Source organism: Danio rerio, chromosome 24, assembly GCF_052040795.2.
Source record: "Danio rerio strain M-AB ecotype USA chromosome 24, GRCz13ab, whole genome shotgun sequence".
Taxonomy (NCBI): domain Eukaryota; kingdom Metazoa; phylum Chordata; class Actinopteri; order Cypriniformes; family Danionidae; genus Danio; species Danio rerio.
Window position 1 is genome coordinate 23,072,835 of NC_141044.1, and position 22,055 is coordinate 23,094,889.

At 36.3% G+C, this 22,055-nt stretch overlaps 2 protein-coding genes across 2 annotated transcripts in view; both read right to left on the minus strand.

The window, feature by feature from the left end:
* The window catches only part of oxsr1b (oxidative stress responsive kinase 1b), a 143,237-nt gene that overhangs the window by 14,249 nt on the left and 106,933 nt on the right, over positions 1-22,055 (minus strand). The gene's annotated exons all lie outside the window — the stretch shown is intronic.
* Positions 1,359-21,838, minus strand: LOC795699 (solute carrier family 22 member 13). The gene is made up of 10 exons (XM_087309464.1): positions 21,450-21,838; positions 14,954-15,057; positions 14,602-14,756; positions 11,690-11,858; positions 8,797-8,917; positions 7,371-7,465; positions 6,928-7,142; positions 3,463-3,571; positions 3,167-3,376; positions 1,359-1,627 (listed from the first exon to the last, which is right to left on the minus strand). Exons 1-10 carry the CDS (start codon positions 21,825-21,827, stop codon positions 1,552-1,554), a joined length of 1,632 nt encoding a protein of 543 aa, XP_087165590.1. The 5' UTR covers positions 21,828-21,838; the 3' UTR covers positions 1,359-1,551.

Here is a 22,055-nt window from a genome sequence, read left to right on the forward strand (position 1 = left end):
AGAAGTTGATTTACCTTGTTAAAAAACAAAGAATTGTCTAGAGTGTCATTTAAAAAAAAAGTATTTTATTTTCTAGCTAATAAGCTTTTTATTACATATAAAATAAAATAAAAACTTCTGAACCTTATCAGAGCCTGATAGAAAATGCTTATTTACAAGAAAAGAGGACCGATGGATTTAGAGGTTTTTGCACCTGAACTCTTCATATAAAGTATATGTGTACATACAGTATGCAATAATGGGACAGATCACTTCATTTGTTTCTTATTTTAAATAGTGAATGCAGTTGTAAGTTCAGCAAGCAGTTTCTGAGATTTCAGGATTCACCCATTCATTTAGACAGGACTTTGGTCTTGGATGAACTGCCCAAAGGTATTGCAAATATGGTCGCAGACTAAACAGACTTTCCTTGAAAGGGACTTTGGTGAAACTCCTGTCCTCGGTTAGTCTGTTCAAGAGCAGACAAGTTTTAATGTACTTAAGCTTCCAGAAATTGTGCACAGATCCTTGGAACGCTGCCATGCAGCAACATGAGGTTATATTTGTGGATGAATGGCATTTCTGTGCTTTTAAAACGCCATCAATAACATGCAGCTGTGTTTGTCGTCTATAACATATGCTTGTCCATACAATTATCGTACCGCTACCATGGACCACTCAATTCACAATGCTGACATCAGCAAACAGCTCACCCACACAACATCACATACACTGTCTGCCATCTGCCCTTTACAGTGAAAATTAATCTGTATTAAAGAGAACACCTTTCAAAATTGACAGACGCCATCAAACGCGAGTCAATTATGAACTGCAGTCAGATTGAGACCCCCATGAGGACGAAGAGCATGCAGATGAGACGGTTTCTGACGGTTTGTCCAGATTGCTGCAACAGCTGTTTGCACGGCTGGTCTCAGATGTTCTTGGAGAAGAAGATATTGGATATGGAGATCCTGCGGTTCCATGTTGTCTGCGGTTATGAGGCCGGTGGGATGTACAGTAATCTAAATTCTCTAAAACCCATTTGGAGACAGCTTGTGGTGCAAACATTTACAAGGGGCAACAACTCTAGTGGATATTCCTGTTGTACGCATGTCAAGTATGCACACTCCCTCAAAGCTTATGACATCTGTGGCATTGTGCTGTTTGATAAAGCTCCACATTTTACAACCCCCCCCCCCCCCCATCTCACCCACCCCATTTTTACTTTTCTACATGATTTACATTCAGTGTCGTTTTTTATTTTTCTTCATTATAATAATTGCTAAAATTATTAATAAATTATCAAATTTTGGGGCTGTCTAGTGGATTCTTTTATTGATTGTTTGGTTTTTATGAGTATTAAAGAAAAAAAACTCATATATCATAAATATATCACCGATGTTTACTTTCTTTCATTGAAAAGATAAAAAAGTACAAATTTATTTTAAATTACTAAAACTTTACAAACATGATGCAGCAAGAAAAGTAAACCTGATAAATAAACCAAGTTTACTTATTTATAAAATCTATCAATTTCATAAACAGCTATTGTTTTAAACAGCAGTACAAATCTCAAAATTTTGTGCTCTTGAGAACCAGTCCTTGCTCCTTATTCAGTCCTTTTTCAATGCTGGCTTTATTTAATCCCCTGAAAATGAAAAATTAAGAAAACAATTTATTAAATTAATCTTAATCATTTGTAAATTATTGTAAAAGTTATAACGTATATAAGCCTGTTTCCACCACAGGATTAAATGAATGAATGAATGAATGAATGAATGAATGAATGAATGAATGAATGAATGAATGAAGAACAATAAAAGTGACTGTTGCCATTCTTTTTATAACTCACAATTCTGAATTTTCTTTTCACAATTTTTAAAAAACAAAAGCAAAACTAAAACGACAAAATATTAAAAAATAAAGAAACGAATTCAAACTCATCACAATTTACAGCAAAAGTCTGTATGTGAGATAACAGATTTTAAATTGTTAAAGCAGAGATGCCTAAAGTTGGCCCATAGTAACCTTTGATTTGTCCCGCCATCTCATTTGAGAATGTTGGGGGTAATGTCTTTACATATTGTCATTTCTAATGTGTTTGTAAACCTTTGTTTGTTTGTTTTATTGTTAAGCTATAAATAATGCGTATTTGCATTTAATGTTGTAAATGAATCCGATTGTTTTTTTTAACATAATCGATGGATAGACCGAAATTCCCGGGGACCAGAAGTCCCTGTTAAGCAAATCAAGACAAAGGCAGGTCCAAATTGACAAGTGTATTCAGCAATAAACTCCATTGTGTTGTAAATAGAATTCTTATTTTCATTATTTTAAATTACAAAAAATATAAAACACATTAGTTAATATTATAATACATTAGTTAAAAGTTAATACATTAGTTAATACATTAGTTATATAGTTAATATGATTAAAGTAATGTCTTCTGTTTATTTTGAAAGAACTGAGGAAATGATCCATGGCAATGTTTATACTGGCCTTTGGCCCACTGTCCTCACTCAAGTTTGGTTTTTGGACCTTCATAAGAAAAAGTTGGCACCCCTGGGTTAGAGAAATGTGAGGGCAGTTAAAAAAAAGCAGAAGAAAAAAAAATTGATAATGCGAAATAAGCTTAAAATAATGAACAAAACAACTGCGAGATTAGAATGGCTATAAATTCAGAATAGCAAGAGATAAAATCAGATTTCTTTGAATGGAAGAAAAAACATGTCAGAATTGACAAACTTGGAAACTTGGAGAAAAAAACTGCAAGAGATGAACTCTGACACACAAATCTAGAAGTTTGAAAAACTCATTCAAGAAAAAGATTGCCATATTTTATTTCCTCATTCCTGAAAATATTTTGTTTACCTCTGACTTGTTTAGAGTTTTCTCTCAGATTTCTGACATTTCTTAGAATTTTGATCTTACACTTAGTTGAGAGATGTTGACTCATAATTGTCAAAAATCAAGTTTATAACTTTAGGTTACTTTAAGTAAAATCCACAGATCTGAGAAGACAAGTCTTATTGAAAAATGTTACCCCACTTACTGTAAAAGAAGTCAGAATTGTGAGATATAAACTCTGATAACCTTCTGGATTATTTTATCCCATGGCAGAAACAAGCTTGCATACTTAATAAGTAAAAAGCCACTAATATAAGAAATATAAGCAGTATAAACGCACATGCTCTCATCCGCAGGGATATCCGTGTGGTCCTGCAGGTCAGTGTTCAGTGTTTCTGGAAGCAGGAAGGTCAGAGCTCCTCCAACAAAAGGCAGCGAGCCGTATATGACCATAGGAATGGCATGATGATAAACGTCCAACAAGCCAATCAGAGGAGCCAGAATACCAGCCACACGGGCACACATGGAGTTCAGGCCCACCCCATTCTGCCTGTATTAATGCATTCATCAATGAGAGCTCATATAGACTGCATAGTTGAATATAGTGAGTGTTCATGCAGGTTGTTTATTACACACCTCACAACTGTTGGGTAGAGCTCAGCGGTGTACACGTATACAATGGAGAAGGCCGCAGAAATTGAAAACTTTCCAAACACTGCAGTTACAGTCACAATTATAGGATATTCTGGAGGAAATAAAAAAAACACAGAAATCAACAACCTTGCAGTTAGCTTTCCACAAAATATTTTAAGGGTTTGTTTACCTCAAAATTAATATTGTCATATTTTGTTTACTTTCATGTCAATCCAAACCTTAAGATATTTATCAATCTTCAAAACACTAAAGGAGACTTTTTGTAATCAAATTTGAAAGAATTGAGATGTTGAGACAATGAGACGTGCTCACTTTACATCATGTAAATATTTAATTTCGGTGTTTAAAGTGATCACTTAAGTTCACAGCATTCAAAATAGGTCATAGAAGCTCAGTCATGATGGCTTAAGGTGTGAGAACTAATCAGATTCATTTGTATGTGTCAATGTGCCCATATGTACCTATATGATTTGTTCACACAAAGTAAGTACAGTAAGTATGGTCATCTGTTTGCGAACAACCTAAAATCCTTCTGTCCAAGTCATGCTAACAGGACCACATACTTTTTTTTTCATTGAGTTACATTTACCATGCATACAAAAATAATAATAATTGAGCTATATAAATATAAACATTGGTCAAAAGTAGAGAACATTTTAACTTATTTCCAGTTATTAGTGTTATTCTGCTAGAGTGGTGGTTAATTTATTAATAATCTGACAAACTATGTTTAACTGGCAGCCAAACATTCCAGGTTTCAGTGAATTTGCAAGTTGGTCAGTCTTACTAAAGTCACTGAAACTCTTTGACGGCAGTTTTCACAGATGTTCTACAGTATATCCCTGTTTTTGACTACTGTAACCTTCATAATTTTTCAAATCTTTCTTCAAGCTTTAGTCATTGCTGTTCTCTAATTTTTCGATCAAGTTCCCTAATCAGTTTGTAAAACAGTGTTCTGTGGATAATAAAGCCACATTTAAAATCCCTTCAAACATTGAACATTGAAGATTAAATCATTTCTAAAGCAAGCATTTATAAATTATTCTCTAATTTTGATCTCCACTGGATATAAATGTCAGATGTCACATGGAAAAAGTCTGGACACTCTTTTGAATTTCCCGGTTTGTGTATCAGAACATATGGTCCTTGGCAAGTCTTCAAATTTGGAAGATCAAACCTCAAATGAACAACATGACATGACATCTCACAATGTGACATTATTTATTCAATAAAAATAAAGGTTTAGAACATAATGTGATTCAGATGCTTTCAGATGTTGTGCAAAAACAATGTTGGAAGCTGTTTGGACAGAACTGTGTGCAGGTATAGTGTCCATAGTCAAATTGGAGTGATATAAACACAACAAGTGTCTTTTTTTAAGTTCCCTGATATTAAAATAGGATCCACATTGATTTTGAGGCCCACTGCAATGTGACGTCGCAGTGCAGTTTTCCCTGCCCACTGAATTAATTGACAGGCATGTATAAACATGTCCACAAGACAGGATTTGCAAAGAAACTAGGATTAAAAGATTTGTTCCAACTATCTTTTGCTCCTAAAGAAGCAGTAAGCAGTACAAAGTAGTATATTTTGTAGCTATTTGAACTATATTTTTGAGCTAAGTAATTGATAACCACTGGATAAGGAGGCTTCAAACATACATCAAGAGTACCAGTTATTGGACGCTTATCAGGATTATTTGAGCATAATGGATCTCCATACTGTCACAAGATGAGCAAAAACAGCACAACACGTTAAACACATAGGTGTGTTTGTATGCACAGTGAACATTGTAACAGCATTTGCATGTGGCTCATTCATCTTATGCGGTATCCGTGACTGAGTCAGAGTTAATTTTGACAGCAAATTTTGATTTAGTTTTAGTCTTGATCTTTCGACTAAAATTCCATTTTAGTTTTAGTCATATTTTATCCAAATAAATTTACTCTACATTTGTTTAATTAAAATATATTTGGTTTAATTTAAGTGTAATTTAATTAAATATTGTAAACATGTATTTATAGAAAATATTCTAACTTAAAATACTTATCAAACTTATCAAAATATGTAAAATAGATTTCTATTTTAAGACATTAAAATGTATTAAAAATTTATTATTTATTTATATCATGAGTCAAATGCAAAATTATGTGTTGGCAAGAACAGTAGACTACTAAAAATGCAGGATTTTGCGATTATTTAGCAAGCCCTTTTTTAACGTGGTAAAATACTAGTCTTTTTAACCAGTTTATTGAACAAATTCATGCAATTAAATCTTTGAAAGGCTTAAAATAGTCCACTTTGCAATGGCAGTCTATTGAATATTTCCAATCGCATCCCTCAATCTCATTCTTGTCTATTTTTAACAGTCATGAAAATGTTAGTATATTTTTATTATAGTTGTCGTCATCATCACTTTTTTGGTAGAAACTTGTCATGAAAATGATGACAATTTTTTTTCTTTAGTGAAATTAACACTGGTTAAATGGCCAACATTGGAGCCCTTTAAAGTGACACTTTTCTATATATAACCTTATGAGTCTCAGATGATTCATTCATTTATTTATTTTGTTGACTTAGTCCCTTTATTAATCTAGGGTCGCCACAGCGGAATAAACCGCCAACTTAACCAGTATATGTTTTACGCAACGCATGCCCTTTCAGCTGCAGCCTATTACTAGGAAACATACATACTCATTCACACACAATTATACACTTCGGTCAATTTTAGCATACCCAATTCCCCTGTACCACATGTCTTTGGAAACCGGAGCACCCGGAGAAAACCTACACGAACACGGGGAGAACATGCAAACTCCACACAAAAATGCTAACTGACCCAGCCGTGGTTCGAACCAGTGACCTTCTAGTGACCTTCTTGCTGTGAGGCGAGCGTGCGTTCTCAGATTATTTTGGAGTTTATTTGCAGAGCTCTCCCTACAGAATTGCAGTCAGGATGAGTTCTGGATTTTGGACTATTGCAGCACCTTGCTTTTTCCAGCTGTTCTGTTGTACAGTAGATTTGCTGGTGTGCTTAGGATTGTTGTCTCATTACATTACTCAATTTTGGTGAGGTTTTATCTGTGGGATGGGCATTGTGTTAACAGACCTGAAGACTTCAGTGCAACAAACTGCCACATTTGCTGATGATGTTAAAGTATTTGATTAGACGTGCCTGACTTATTTTTGTTTTTGCAATGTGCGGTTATTAATCTGATTTATTTTCCCAATTTTATAACCTGCCAAGTATAAGATAAATACATATGTCCTCGTGTAAAAGAATTAAATTTCATAGGGTGTGCTAACTTTTTTTTGACTGTATTTGGAGCTACGGTATACAATTATAGTTATATATATTTAATAAATAAATTCAATATAAATTAAAATAAATGTAAACATTGACATTATTATTTACAAACAGTTAAGAGAAAATGTAACATCTCTCACTCGCTGGAATAGCAGGAATAATCAGGCAGGCTGTGCCTCCAAGTAGCAGAAAGACACTCTGGCAAATTCTCCGTCCAAATCGCTGAATGAGAGGAAAGCAGGACAGCCGTGCAGGAAACTCTGCCATGCCAAAGATGAGTTGAGTCAGGTAAATGTCCAGGCCGAAGTTCCCCACATTCAAGCTGACACCATAGTAAACCAGGGATGTCACAAACCTGTGATAACATAAATAAACATATGATAAGACATTCGCCTTCTTTGTTATCAGTTTTTCTCAGCTCGGTTTGGTTGTAATTTTAATGATGTTTATTTGGTAAAATGTTTTTTGTGCTGTTGTATCTGACATTTAATATCCAAAACTAGAGGTCTACCCTCATAAAACTCATAAATGGATAAGGGTTTCCAGATTTATAATAAATGTGTGAAAGCCTGTCATAACTTACCACATATAGCACATGATGAGAGCTCTCTTTCTCAGGTAAGCCACTCGGAACAGGTCTATCATGGTGCTTGATTTGGCTGTGTTCTCTGCTTCCATCTGATAATGCAGATGTCAACTCAACATTAAAAAACTACTTTGAATTTCATGGACCAGATTTACTAAGCAAATAAGTGTAAGACCACTATCAGCCCCATCAGAAGTGGACATCTGTGCAATCCTTGATGTTTTCCTGTTTTATAGTGTCACTAGATAATATTAAAGCATTTGGGAAAATGTAAGTACATATAGTGAGTCAGCACAGTATACATTATTGTTCCAGAGGTTTTTGTATATTTTAAAGAAACAAATCTTGTATAATGTGCTTTTAAGCTGACTGCAACCTATGCAGCTCTAATCTATCAAAAACAAGTGAAAAATAGCATTCCTTAATTACTCAATACATGTTTCTGTGCAAAGTACAATGACAGCTTTTCTCCACATAAAATGGTAAAATATTATGAAGTGACTGTCAGATCAGTTCTGGAGATTCCGATTAGGGCTGACCTGTAACTGGGCCATTCATTCACTCAGACACATTTCATATTTAATCTGTCTCTCACAGTTTAATATTTACTGAATAATCTAAATGATATTTGATTAGGTGTACAGCATCCAGAATTTGCCAAACTACACTAATGACTGGATTCCTTAATTACATCTGCTTTCCATTGCTGTTCTGCAGTGTACCCTTTTTACACCATCTGGGTGCTTTTGAATGATTTCATTATGATGTTTCTAAAAAAGACTTGAATAAAAAAGAAAATTGAATAAAAATGTTTATGAATCACTAGAAGATGAAATCCAAATTTAAAATGAGAATTACATTTCATATTGCATCCTTATCATGATCACTATGTACTTTGTTGCACTCTTGTTTGTACTTTAAGGACTGTCTGTACTGGAAGCTCCTATCACTATGACAAATTCCTTGTGTGTGCTAGTACACTTGGCAATAAGGCTCTTTCTGATTCTCATGATACATGATTTATTAAAAGTCTTCAACAAATGTGGTCAGCTGCTGTCAATATCATTTTGTTTCTACTTTTTTGAGAAGGGTCTGGATGCAGACTTGGTGTAGCTGCAAGCAGAGCTGCATGTAATGCTTTTAATGCGCACACCTAACCCCACCACTAACTCTACCTCTCACAGTGATGTCACTAGCTCCATTGAGTGCATTGTGTCTTACATTGCAAGTCTGAGATACGCAGTCTGTATGCAGATACTATTGACTTTTTCATTGCATGCCATTAGTAATTCCTGAAAGGATTTTTTAATTTTTTTAATTTTTGCTTAAACAGAAGCTATTGGTAAATCTTGCCCAGTGTGTTTTAAATAGTAAATATTTTTTTATTTGCAGTTCTTTACATAGTGAAAGAGAAAATAATCACCTTGTCAAGCAGATTTATAGACACCTTCCTGCCATTAATTCGGGCAGCTTTGAGGATCTCTTTCTTGGCACTGTCTAGTTTGCCTTGAGTCAGAAGCCATCTCGCAGACTCAGGGAGAATCCTGCCAAACAATGCAATATATAGTTTGTATATTTCTCACAAGTCACAAGAACACATTATCACAAGTGCATTAACAGAGAGCCGTAAACATTATTTTGTTAATTAAAGGTGACCTATCATGCAAAAATCACTTTTATAAGGGATTTAAACAAAGTTGTGTGGCAACATTCTGTGAATATAAGCACCTTCTAAAGGTAAAAATGTATCATTTTATTTTTTTTATAACCACACTTCATAAAAATGTATACATCATCAAAGGGGATAGTAAATCTTGTTTTTAAATCTGCCTCTATGCTGTCACATTTGTAGCTCCGCCCTTTTTTCAAAAGCTTAAAAGGAGCAGTTTCAAACAGTGAGAAGACATTATTTGTGGAGTATTTTGACCGTAAACATACACACTCTACACTCTCAGAAATAAAAGTACAAGAGCTGTCACTGCAGTGGTACCTTTTCAAAAGGTACAAATTTGTAGGGGTGTCAAATCTAAGGGCCCTATCATACACCCGGCGCAGTGTGGCGCAAGGCGTGGCGCAGTAGTCTTTTGGTAGTTTAAGCTTGGCGCAAGAGTCGTTTTGAGGCGTTGCGCTACGCTGTTTAAATAGCAAATGCATTAGCGCTCATTTGTGCGCCCATAGGCGTTCTGGTCTAAAAAGGAAGGCGTTCTGAGGCAGACCGCTGGCGCGTTGCTATTTTGAGAAACTTTAATAGATTTTTCATTAGACCAAAACTAACCCGGTCTAAACTCCAGCGCAGAGTTGCGCCTCGCTTACGCACTGCTTAATACGCACAAGAGAGCATTAGGCAAATATCTTTACATATGAAAAAATTTAAATATTAAGGATATATATAGGATATAATACGAATAGATATAGGATATAAATATAAAGGATTAAAATATTACAAAACATATTATTTTCTAGCCTACATAAATATGAAAAACCACTGCTTTTATGTCTTCTTCATCTCGGGAGGCTTTTTCAGTTCATTCATAACAGTTTGCTTTTGTATAATATTATTATTATTAGCAGTATTATTTATTATATCCATATGTATATTTGTTTTATTAAAAACAAGCTTAGATTTGCCCACCTGTCAGATTTTAGACCTTATGGGGCACAGCATGTGTTTTAGGATATAACTCAGGTTTTTGAGCACATTTTGCTAGTATTATTCATTTATTCGTTTGCTGGAAATTAGAACTGAACTTAGAAATAGTTTTGAAACGAATATTTACGCTTAACAAACAAAAGTATTTATTTATAGACTAATTGATGTCTGTGTGTAAAAGTTTCCCTATCCAAGAGCGAAAGTGAAAGTGATCCATTATCTCTCATTCTCATGCAGTAGATGCTCTGTTTAACAGTTTTCTGTTAAAAAACTGTTAACTGTGAACAGTTTGCTTGTGAAATGCACATTTTTTCCACTTACTTTGTGTCCTGTAAATATCGAATGCACTCTTGGCGCGATGCAGCTGACTCTTAAAGTGAATGGGAGATGAGACTGTTATTGGTTTATTCTTAAAACACACCTATAACTCATTAAGAAAATAAACTCAACCCTTTTAGACCATGCGCCAAAGCGCAAGGCAGATTTCCCGTCCTTAAATTAGCAAAAACGTGTCCTGACACGCCCTGAAAGCATTTGCGCCCTGCGTTTTGCGCATGGACCGTCAAAATAGAGCCCTAATTGTTTCTTCGGTGCACTGTGATGCAGACGAGGACAATACAGTATAGTTTCAGTAATAATCATAACCGGTTATTATGTACTGACGTCATTCATCTCATATACGCTATGTCGCCACAGCTTACTAAGGCGAGGGAGGCGAGCAGGGGTATTTACAACACTCCAACTACTTAAAAATGCAAAAGCTGTGCACAATTTCACTGCGTGTGTGTTTGCTGGACAGTCTTTCACTGCATGATGCTTACAGCAGAAGCCCCTATTTCACTGTGATTGAGAGAATGAAAGTACTCCATTTCTCTCTCTCACTGTGTAAAATTACCAGCTGGCATGACCTTTCCTCTCCTCTGGGCTTTTACAGCGATACTTCTTGATACAGACACGAGCTATTGTCAGCAGAGTTTTCTCTACCGTGTCTATCATGAATCAGCTGTGATCGCCACTGCCGTTTATCAGTGTCACTCATCTGTGAAGAGCACCAGCGCATAAGAGCCAATCGCAGCACTTTCTGTTGACCGTGTGACCAATCAAAGGGGTGTAAGAACTTGGTAGACAAGGCTCAGAAAGTGAGCGGGATGTTTATATTTGTTTATTTGCTATTAATGCACGTGTTCTTTTAAGGCACAGTTTATATATTTGACTGTTTGTATTAAAGGACAAAATTGAATTACAAATAGTATATAAATATACCTATTTAAACAATACTATTAAAACATTTTAATACAAAAAATTGCTGTGATGTGAAGAAAATTTAAAACTATGTATCGAAAGCATCGTCAATGCAACGAGATATCGAATTGAACTGAGCAGCTCTACAAATTTGTACCTAAAAGGTCCATATTAATACCTCAAGAGCAGATATTAGTACCTAAAAAATACAAAAGTGTTCCTCTTAAAATTTGTAGGTACTAATATATACTTTTGAGGTACCAGTATATTTATTTCTGAGAGTGTAGGGACATCAGAGACTTCTGACTTCGTCAAAATAGGTCCCCTTTAATTTAAATATTAAAAAAGAAGAACAAATGAATAATATAAAGTGATCATATATTACTGGGTATGGACATATTTGGGTAAAACTGAATACTCTCACCAGTAATAGACAAAGAAAAGCCCAACTGGTGCTGATAAAACCAGTTGTAAAACCCTCCAGTTTCGAATCCCATAGGCCACCCCAGACAGCAACATTTGACCAAGGGCAATAAAGCAGTGCGATAATATGGTGAAAAGGGCCCGCTTGGCTGAACCACACCACTCAGTACCTACAGTGATACAATTAACATGAATAAAATACAAAAAATTTAAATCCGCATGAAACAAGTAAGTTAAAATAGCATTTTTTTCCTATTGTGATTTATGTCAAATTGAAATGGCACAAAAATAAAGGCATTGCCTACTCACCATTCAATCTCCACAAATGGTCACAAATCCTTATGAGTATCATTAGTTTGTTAAATACATCTTTTGAAGAAAGTGAATTGGTCACACTTTACAATAAGTTTCATTAGTTAATGATAAGTAATGCATTTACTAACATGAACAAACAATGAACAATAGATTTACTACAGTATTTATTAATGTTAATAAACGTTAGTTAATGAAAATCCAGTTGTTCATTGTTAGTTCATGTTAACTAATGGTGCATTAACTTATGTTAACAAGCATGGACTTGAATGTTAAAAATGCATTAGTAAATGTTCAATTATGATTAATAAATGCTGTACATGTTTTATCATGATTAGTTCATGTTAGTAAATGCATTAACGAATGAACCTTATTGTAAAGTGTTACCAGTGAAATATATATATGAAAGTCAATGATTACAGGTTTTCAGTTTCAAAGGAAAGATGAACCAGTTTGGAACAATGAAAGGTGAGTACATTTTGACATCATTTTCAATTTGAAATATTGTGAACTATCCTTTTTATTTCATCACTGAAGAATTGACTGGATTGTTGCATCATTGCATATGTTGCCAATCTCATGTGATTGACAGATTGACAACAAAAAGCAATTTTAAAGGGAACAAAAAAGATGCAAATGGGTAATCAGGTTATCTGGAATAAAGAATGATGAAGAACAATGAAGTGAATGAAAAATGCACATCAATTATAATTACATACTGTACATATATACAGGGTAAAAAATTAATTTTTAAATTATTTAATTTTATATTTCATTTTAATAAACCAAATATCTTAATGTAAGTCTAAAAATAAACGACAAAATACAGCTGCCACAGCATGTATCTAAATAAAATACTGCCACTGTATCTACCACTGTTTAACCTATTTAATGCAGATAATGAGTCAAAACATTCCAATGCAATTAAAGTTTGTGTATCCACGCATTTCATAGGCATTAAAAATGGCATCATCATCAAAAATAAAAAAATTGACCAACCTCTTAACAATCTTAAACTTTATAAAGGGTTATATACAGTTGAAGTCAGAATTATTAGCCCTCTTCAAATTTTTTTCTTCTTTTTAAAATATTTTCCAAATGATGATTAACAGAGTAAGGAAATAATTTTTTCTTCTGGAGAAAGTCTTATTTGTTTTATTTCGGCTAGAATAAAAGCTGTTTTTAACACCATTTTAGAGACAAAATGATTAGCCCCTTTAAGCTATATTTTTTCTCAATCATCTTCAGAACAAACCATCGCTATACAATAACTTGCCTAATTACCCTAACCTGCCTAGTTAACCTATTCAACTAAGTTAAGCCTTTAAATGTCACTTTAAGCTGTATAGAAGTGTCTTGAAAAATATCTAGTCAAATATTATTTACTGTCATCATGGCAAAGATAAAATAAATGCATAATTAGAAATGAGTTATTAAAACTATCATATTTAGAAATGTGTTGAAAAAAATCTCTTGTTAAACAGAAATAGGGGGGGGGGGGGGGGGGAACAAGCGGCCTAATAATTCAGGGGAGCTAATAATTCTGATTTCAACTGTATATGGAGTTTTTTTATGCATATAAATTTGAGTAAAAATCCCTATGTATGATGCCATCTTGACTATTACGTAGTTTTCAATTACAAAATATGAATTGTAAATTAGAAATATGTATTTGAACTCATGCATCATAAATACTGCCCATATGCAAATACAGTAGCCTACATGTATGTCTGTGTATAAACTTTTCTTAATAAATACTGCGATATTCCAAAAGACTTGGTATTAAAAGTGCCAAGTAATACAAATCTGACATAGGTAATAAATGTCTATGAATTAAGAGAAAATGTATAATTTGCCAGTCTCATTTAATAAGCATGTGTTGTCAGCAAGTTATTTCCAATCATGCTTTTTGGTGAGCACATTAAGAGATCAACTGCGCCTGACAGCTCAATCCAACACAGCCTCGACATTGCAAGAGTTTTTGGCAAGTGACAGCATGACATCAGAGTAAGGCAAACATAACCTGGACAATTTGTACTGTAATTGGCATGCATCTCGACCGCACTACTTGTTTGTTTTCTATGCTTTACTTAGCTACAAGGAGGGATGCTGAATGCAGTAGTTTGCCACCAGTTATATGTTTACAGCTTGTCAGGATGCAAAATGCAGGATACATAAAATATAAATGTATTCAGTGCCACCCCAAAGAGGCATAAGATCTTCTTATAATTTGACCTATATTTTTTCCACAACTAAACTAAGCAGAAATTAAGAGATTAGATGCAAAAACCTCTAAAATCATCTGGAATTTCAAATGTTCAAAATATGATTATTAATTCTAACTTTATGGGTATAATTTGGAGTTATAATTTAGCATATTAACCCATTACTTTTGGAACTTACCTAAGCCACATATCTACAATGTGGATATCAAATAACAATTTAAAATTATTGAATCAAAGCACCATAAAACATATTTAAAATATGGTTATATTTAAGAGAATTAAATACATAAACACTCTTTTTAATTTTTTTCTCTTTCTTGTTTAAATATATACATCTCAGATATGTGCTGGCATTGAAAGGAGTCAAAGGCAATACCCAGAACAAACGTGTTGATAGAGATCCCGGATATTGTGGTGCCAACAACAAAACGAAGGACCATGTAGACATAGATGTTAGGGGAAAATGCAACTCCCACTCCAGACAAAAACAGCAGGAGCAAGGACAGCAGTGTGGCAAACCGCCGGCCATACCTGTGGCAAAACAAACAAGTAAACCAGTTCAATTATGAAAAGAACTAATTTGACACGAAACATTAGCCATTTTACACTGATGGGGATTAAATACAAACTGTTTAATCTGTAAACTTTGCTAATAGAAAAAATGCTAAATGATAATTGTGTGTGTAATGTCATTCTTGTGTTGTTCAGGGATTGAGTTCTACACGTACTTGTCTGCCATTGGACCAAACAATAGGGCTCCAACAAGAAGACCAGCCATGTAGATGGACTGAGAGGCCTCACTATAAACCTTATTTTCACACACCAGGTCAAACTATGGTGAGATGAGAAAAGAAAACATAATACAATAACAGACAGCAAACAAACAATGAAAATAATATTGATGAGATATTTTGTTAGCATATAAACTATATTTCAACAATTAGCAAACAGTAAAACAAACATTGGTAACATAACAAACAATATTGTAAGAAATAAAAACCCTTATATTCATATTTGATAAAAAATATATGGGGTATGTGGGGTGATTTGTCACAACTGAGCTTTCATTAAACTTGTTATAAGCTTTTAGCTATTTTGACACGGTTGAAATAATCTGAAAAATAATCTTAAAAATCTTATGATGATGAAAATGATTTAATCCACCTTTGGCAACATCTATTTTCTTTATATGTGTAAAAAAAAAAAACTTGATTATGTACATAAACATTGTGGCCTGAAGAAAGCAATAGAAGCAATGTGTCATTTACGACTGATAAATGAGGGATTCCACTTAGAGGACAATCACTCTAAGTTTCATGAAAAAGAGGCAATTTAAAGCTCCTACACACAGGAATGCTTTTTCACTCTTTGACATTAGATGGTGCTACACAACTTTAAGTTTCCGATACCCGCTTGTAACACAGAAGAAGAGGAAGAGAGAAAGTTCACACGCTTGTTGTTAAAGTTACTGGTGACTCAAACAAGCATAGATGGTTCAAGCAGCAGCTCCAGCGCGATGAAGAAATGATTATTGTTCAGCAGAGCAATAAGCAGCTCCACGTTCATTTCGCCTCTGGGCATCTTCTTCAATGTGCGCTCGAATTGACAGTTTTGCCCTTGAGCACCTCCAAGTGCTGTTTACTGTAACTTCAGCAGGTCTGTGCTTGTGAACCAAAGTGGCAATCTGATTGGAGGAGAAGGTTTTAACGTGGCGCATCAAATAAAAAAAATTAGCATGAGGCATTTTTTTTTAAATGACGCTTTAGCGCGTGGTGTGTTGGTGTGCACAAACACATTGACACCCTTTATATAGTTAAGAGGTGTTAAACGTTAATGAAAAACATGAGCAAAAAAACGTCTCAGTGTGCACGGGCCTTTAGATTGGCAAGTACAATCTGCATGCAGGGCTACTTCCCAACATGAACGCATTTAAGAGTGCTTTCACACCTGTGGTTCGGTTCATTTGGTTTGGACCAAGAGCAACAAATAACCAAACCAGTAGAAACCAACCAGAATGCAGTCCTGTGACAACATTCACATCACTAGTGGGACAGATGTGTCATTTAATGCAATTAAGTGGTTTTTGATCGGTCAGAATTAATGGCAAATGACATATCACAAGTTGCTTTAGAAGTTATTTTTAAGCTATCATAGAGCTGTTACTAAAACTGTAAATATTTCCCGCATCCTATAAGGCCGTACTCACACTAGGTACAGTTGCCTCAAACCGGGTCAAAGCACGCTTGTCCCCCCTCCCGTCTCCCCTCATGGCCCGCACTCACACCACAATCGGGCCTGGGCACGCTTACGTCATCGCTGCTGCGCTGTTCAGTGAGAAGCGCTCTCTCTCTCAATCAGCACAGAGGAGATTTCTCTAGTTATATCGTGCACGTTTTGCACTCACACTACAAATGTACCACGCCAAAGCCCAAGTGAACCGAGCTCAGGACCACCTCTTCCAACTGGGCCAGGGCCAGCCAAGTGAACCGTGCTTGAGCCTGATTCAGCGCACTCACACTTCTCAAACGATCTGGGAAACGGGCCTTGGCACGGTACGGATAGCATAGTGTGAGTAGGCCCTAATACACAGAACAGCTGACTATAGCAGCTGGTTTAGCCTAATGTTACACAGTAATTTTTGCAGTTGAGTCTGTTCTACTTTGAATCATGTTCTTTCCATAAACAAATCAATCCAGGGTTTGTTTAAAAGCATACAGGAACTACTTTGTATGGTTGTTTGGTCCTTTTTCTGTGCACACTACAGTGCAATTGCTGCTTTCAAACCTGGCCAAACAAATTGCACCAAATGGGAAAATGAACTCTGGAGTGATTCAACTAAACAAAATGAGGCAGGAGTGACAGCGCTCTGAATGTCACAGCATACAGTTCATTCTTCAGGTTATCCCTGAGGAGCCAAGCCACAGTCTGGCAATCAGATGGCAGTTTTCATTTGTTGTTGAAGAGATGCAACGTTTTCATTCTTTCCCTCGTTGATCAAAGGTAACATATGTTACCGACACTTTCAGTAAGTCACTTAGGGTCTCCTCACACTAGGCTATCCAAACCATGCCCAGGCACATTTGATGCCCATTCCCTGGTTCGTTTGACAAATGTGAGTGCTCAGAGTCAGGCCCAGGCACGGTTTAGTTGACTGGCCCTGGCCTGGTTGGAAGACACATGCCAGAGTGCGGTTCAGTTGGGCCTTGGTGCCGTACGCTTGTAGTGTGAGTGCAAAGCATGCCTGAGTGCAAAACTGAACACTCAATGTCACTAGCAAACCCCCCGCTTTGATGACTGCATGATGACTTACATTAACATTTATGAGCATCAAAAGTGGTGGATCTGTTGAGCAAAAGATTTGACTGCGTGTTATTGCATTAAGTCAAATGACTTAAAATGATACAAAACAATACAACTAAAGTAATCTCCATTGACGGAGTGAGAGTGCTTCTCTTCTGTTAAACTGAACAGTCACAACATTGATGACGTGTTCAGGTTCGGAAGGTAAAAAAGACAGTATGAGTGCAGGCCTGGGGGGAGAGAGTGGGGGGACATTCGCACCTGAGCACGATTCAAGACAAACCATGCCATCCGATTGTCCTGCCATCCAGTGACAGCCCGCACAGTTGAGCTCAGCAGTTTTGCAGCACATTACTCCATATGATCAGACAGGGAGCGAGCTGTGTTATGGGAAGGGAGCACACAAAATGTATGCACCTGTAGCCATGTTGTTTATCCTGACAGCATGTGTTTCACCCGCCAACCACGGCCAGAACATATGTCGAGTAATGGAATGGAATGTTTATTTACTGTATATAGCGAATTTTAAGTGTATGGCCATACACCCAATTTGCTACACAATTATGAAGTGGGGGGTCTCTCCACACCATCACCAGTGCGCAGAGTGGTAAACACTGCCAACAGTTCCAGGCATTAGACACGTTCTGGCTCGTAGAATCAAGGTCCATCCTGGGACTGACTGCACAGCAGCACAGTAAGGTAATGTAAACCCTATGTGTGAAGGTGCTCTATGCACTGAAGTGGTTTCATATACCATAATCCGAACAGCAAGTAGTAATTTCCTGTTGAATTATTGAGACAGGTCAGCACTGATGCGGGGCACCCACAATCTTGCTATCATTTTCCTCTTCAAAGACTGGGGAGCACATTGCAGTCACATTGGAACAAGTCTGAGAATGGTGGGCGATGTGCACTAATCCCACGACTGAGCATCCAATGTATCAGCAACAAACTTGCACCTTTATAGTCAAAATTTGGGTCGGTCTATTAGGTAATATAGAAGAGTGATTTGATCAGGTCCACTCTCTCTCTCTCTTTCTCAACTAGATGCACATTATTTCTGATTGCAAAGCCCAAATTTAAGGTTTTTTGTTGAGTCAGCAAGATTATAATAGCGTCAATATTATACCTCTCATGACCAAAGTTAACCTTAAGGTCCCTTAAGGTCCCTCCTCTGGTAATTTGGTCATGCTTGAGGGTCAATATTTTACCTCCTGAAATTTCGAGAAAGATGTGAAGTTAACCTTAAGGTCATGAGACCCTTCTCTGGTCATTTGGTAGTTTGTTGAACGCAACAGGAGAAAAAAAAATCTTACAAGGGTTCACATTCAGAGGAAAAGAAACTGCTCGCTTGGATGTCAACCAATGTTGACCCGCAAATATTTTGAGATGATGATTCCAATCTCCACCATAAACATCCAGTGTGGAGGGTGACATTCTCTGTTCCCACATTTGCTGGAGGAAGGAAAGCACTGGAAAACACTGTTTAGGCTAGTGCAGGGGTGAATGAATACACTCCACTTCAGGGTATAGATACCTTACTCACAGGGAGCAACAGTGTCAATTACTAGTGGATGTAAGGTCACTTAGGGCTTCTGTGTCCAGTCTAGAACCCACACATGGTCCCAAAGGTCTAGATGCAGTTGCCAGATGGTGCCCTTCTCTGAGAATAAGGTTCCAGCTAAATTCATTAGAGAGGGTGCAAGCTAGTTCTAGGAACCAGGTCTAAATGGGCTGAGTGCTGCAACTTGCAAGAACTGTTGCTCGACCTTCCTGACCTTGCACAGCATCTGTGTGAGTCAGACAATGAAATTTGACAATGCAGGTAATTTTGCAAAATGGTTGTTTTGCTCAGAGAAATTAAGAATTTACAGTGGAATCACTCAATAAAGCACCAAGGGACAGACAGAAGACCCAAACACTGCCACATAATGAACCATCTCACCCAGGAGATGACAGAATCCAAAAAGTAACCAGTGCTCTAATGCGAAAATCTGACAAGTGATCTAAATGCACTAACTTGTGACTTCAGTCAGTCACTAGGTCAATGTCAAAATGGGTAAATGTGTGTAAAGTGCCATAGCAGCTGAATTTGTGTTGGGGAGATGTATGCCTAGTGTGTATACAGCAGCAGAAATATAGCAGAATGTTCCATTCCTTAAGGGAAGGGACTCTGCAGTGGTCATTTGCTACCCAAACGGGAGACCTAGTGACAACATGTGCATATAGGTTAGCCCTATCCAGGTGGAGCACCACTTACTGTATGAGTAAGAAGGTTAGTTCACATGAAAGACACTGGTTTATCTACAGTATGATGGAAACTCACCTTGGCTGTCTAATACATATGGGATCACTGAATGGAGATCACACATAGCAGGCATCGATTTCTAGGACATAGGTGGACCAAGTGGGCTTACCAGACTGGGTAATGGACCTGGCTCCTCTACCAAGTTAAGTGTTCAGGGCAATGGAAGAAATATTTAGGGTTCACCAGTGTACGTACTTACAGAGCAAAAAGCCAATTTCCAAAACAATTCCAATCAAAGACTTCAGCATCTTGCATGTGTTAGGTGTCACTCAGCACATAGCTTAACAGATGTACACTCCTTGTTGAGTGCACTCTCACCCCTGGGGGACACATTTAGTCTTCTAAGAGAATAGCCAATGTGTTGTTAATGAAATAAATCGTAGTGAACAACTGAAGGGGAACTTAATTTTAATGAATACCTATGCAATTGTTTCCCTTGTTTTAAAATGTTTTAAAACAAGGAAAAAATTTTTATATTTAGTGCTTGATAAAAAATATAATAAAAAATGTAACTCTCAATAAGATGTTGAAAAATTGAAAAAAATAGAAACCATTAAATATGCTGAATATTACAGGATACCCATGCAGTCAATATAAAAATCACAAATGTTATTAAAAATAAAATGTAAAATGATCAAATTCAAAGTCTATTAGAGTACCGAAACAAATTTGTGACACTAAGCTAAACAATAAGCAAGGTAAGCGGCTGCTTAGGGCCCCAGGAAAATGGGGGGAGGGGGCTGTGGGGTTATATATCTAGAAGTAAAAATTGTACCTATAAACTATGTATAATACTGTTTTTTTTAAATCATATTTTGTTTGGTGAGAGTCAAACAAATTAAATGTTAGAGTTAAATATCTTATTTAATATAACATTAAATGTAATATTGATATAATAATGTAATTTTATGTAATAATATTATTATACAATAAAATTTAGCACAAATTTGACCCAAATCATGGAGAAGTCCAGCAGTCAAATTTCTAAATTATTCATTTAAAAAGTAGAGATTGCATTAATTAAGATAAAATGTTGAAAAGAAGTTTGAGTGATAAAAAACAGCTAAATGAGTAAAAAATGAAATAAAGGTAGAAGGGTGCATTTTAGGACTTCTGAAATTGCTTAGGGGCCTCAAATCACTAAATCCGCCCCTGCATTGACCCCAAATTTACTGACAAGGCTAAGTTAATGAATAATTGTTATATAATAATGTAGTAATTTCTTAAAAAGTGTAATCACATTTTCCTACCAGTGTAAATTTTAATGTGGAGTAGTGTAATATGAAGCTGTAATATCGTCCTAACCTACTAATCCCCAACCCTAACCTCGGAACCATTTAAATATAGTGTTGGTACTGTAGCATAATTCGATTGTTAGGATAAAATGTCAGGACACGGTCCTCGGGCTCCCCCGCCCTGTAAATTTTGTATATCTTCCTAACTCAACACACCTGACTCAGATCATCAACTCGTTACCAGAGGAATCCATGAACTGATCCTTGTGTGGGTTAACGTTAGGGGAAATGCCAAGGACCGGAATTGAGAACCACTGCTTTAATGCATTTGAAAGACATGAAAAAGCCCTTGCCTTGTGTATTACAGAAAATTTGCAGTACCTCAGTTATAAGTGTGCTGCTGCTGCTTTTCGGTGTCTTATAAACCCATCCATCAATACAAGATGTAGTTGTGTTTATTCCATAATGTTCAATATCCTCAATATCCATCTCTACAGGTGTGAACATCCTACAGCTCTCATACTGTCCTTTGCTGTCCAGCGGGACGGTGAGGTTCAGCTGCTTTTCCTCGGTGAGGTTTGGAGCCTGTCGGAGGATCCAGCTGCTGTTGCAGTAGTGCGGGAAGCTGATGGCGCTGAACACCTGGCCGAACATGTGGAAGGCATTGAAAATGTTAGGGATACACACCGCCACCAACAAGCGCTTCTGAAACGCCCCAAATTCGCCGACGGCCGAGAGAATCTCCGTGAAGTCGATCATGATCTTCTGGTGACCATCAGAAGCGACGGCGCGCTTTTAAACGGAGGAAAATTAATTTTTAATCTTGTCACAGGTCCAATAGTGTCTGGCATTATCTGCGCAGGCGAGCAGGTAAGATAAAACGTTAAAAGAAACTGCAGGAAGGACAATATAAAAGTATTTTTCTATTTGAATATTACACAATGTTTCATCCTATCCAATGTATGTATTTGGAGTGAGGCTGTTTCT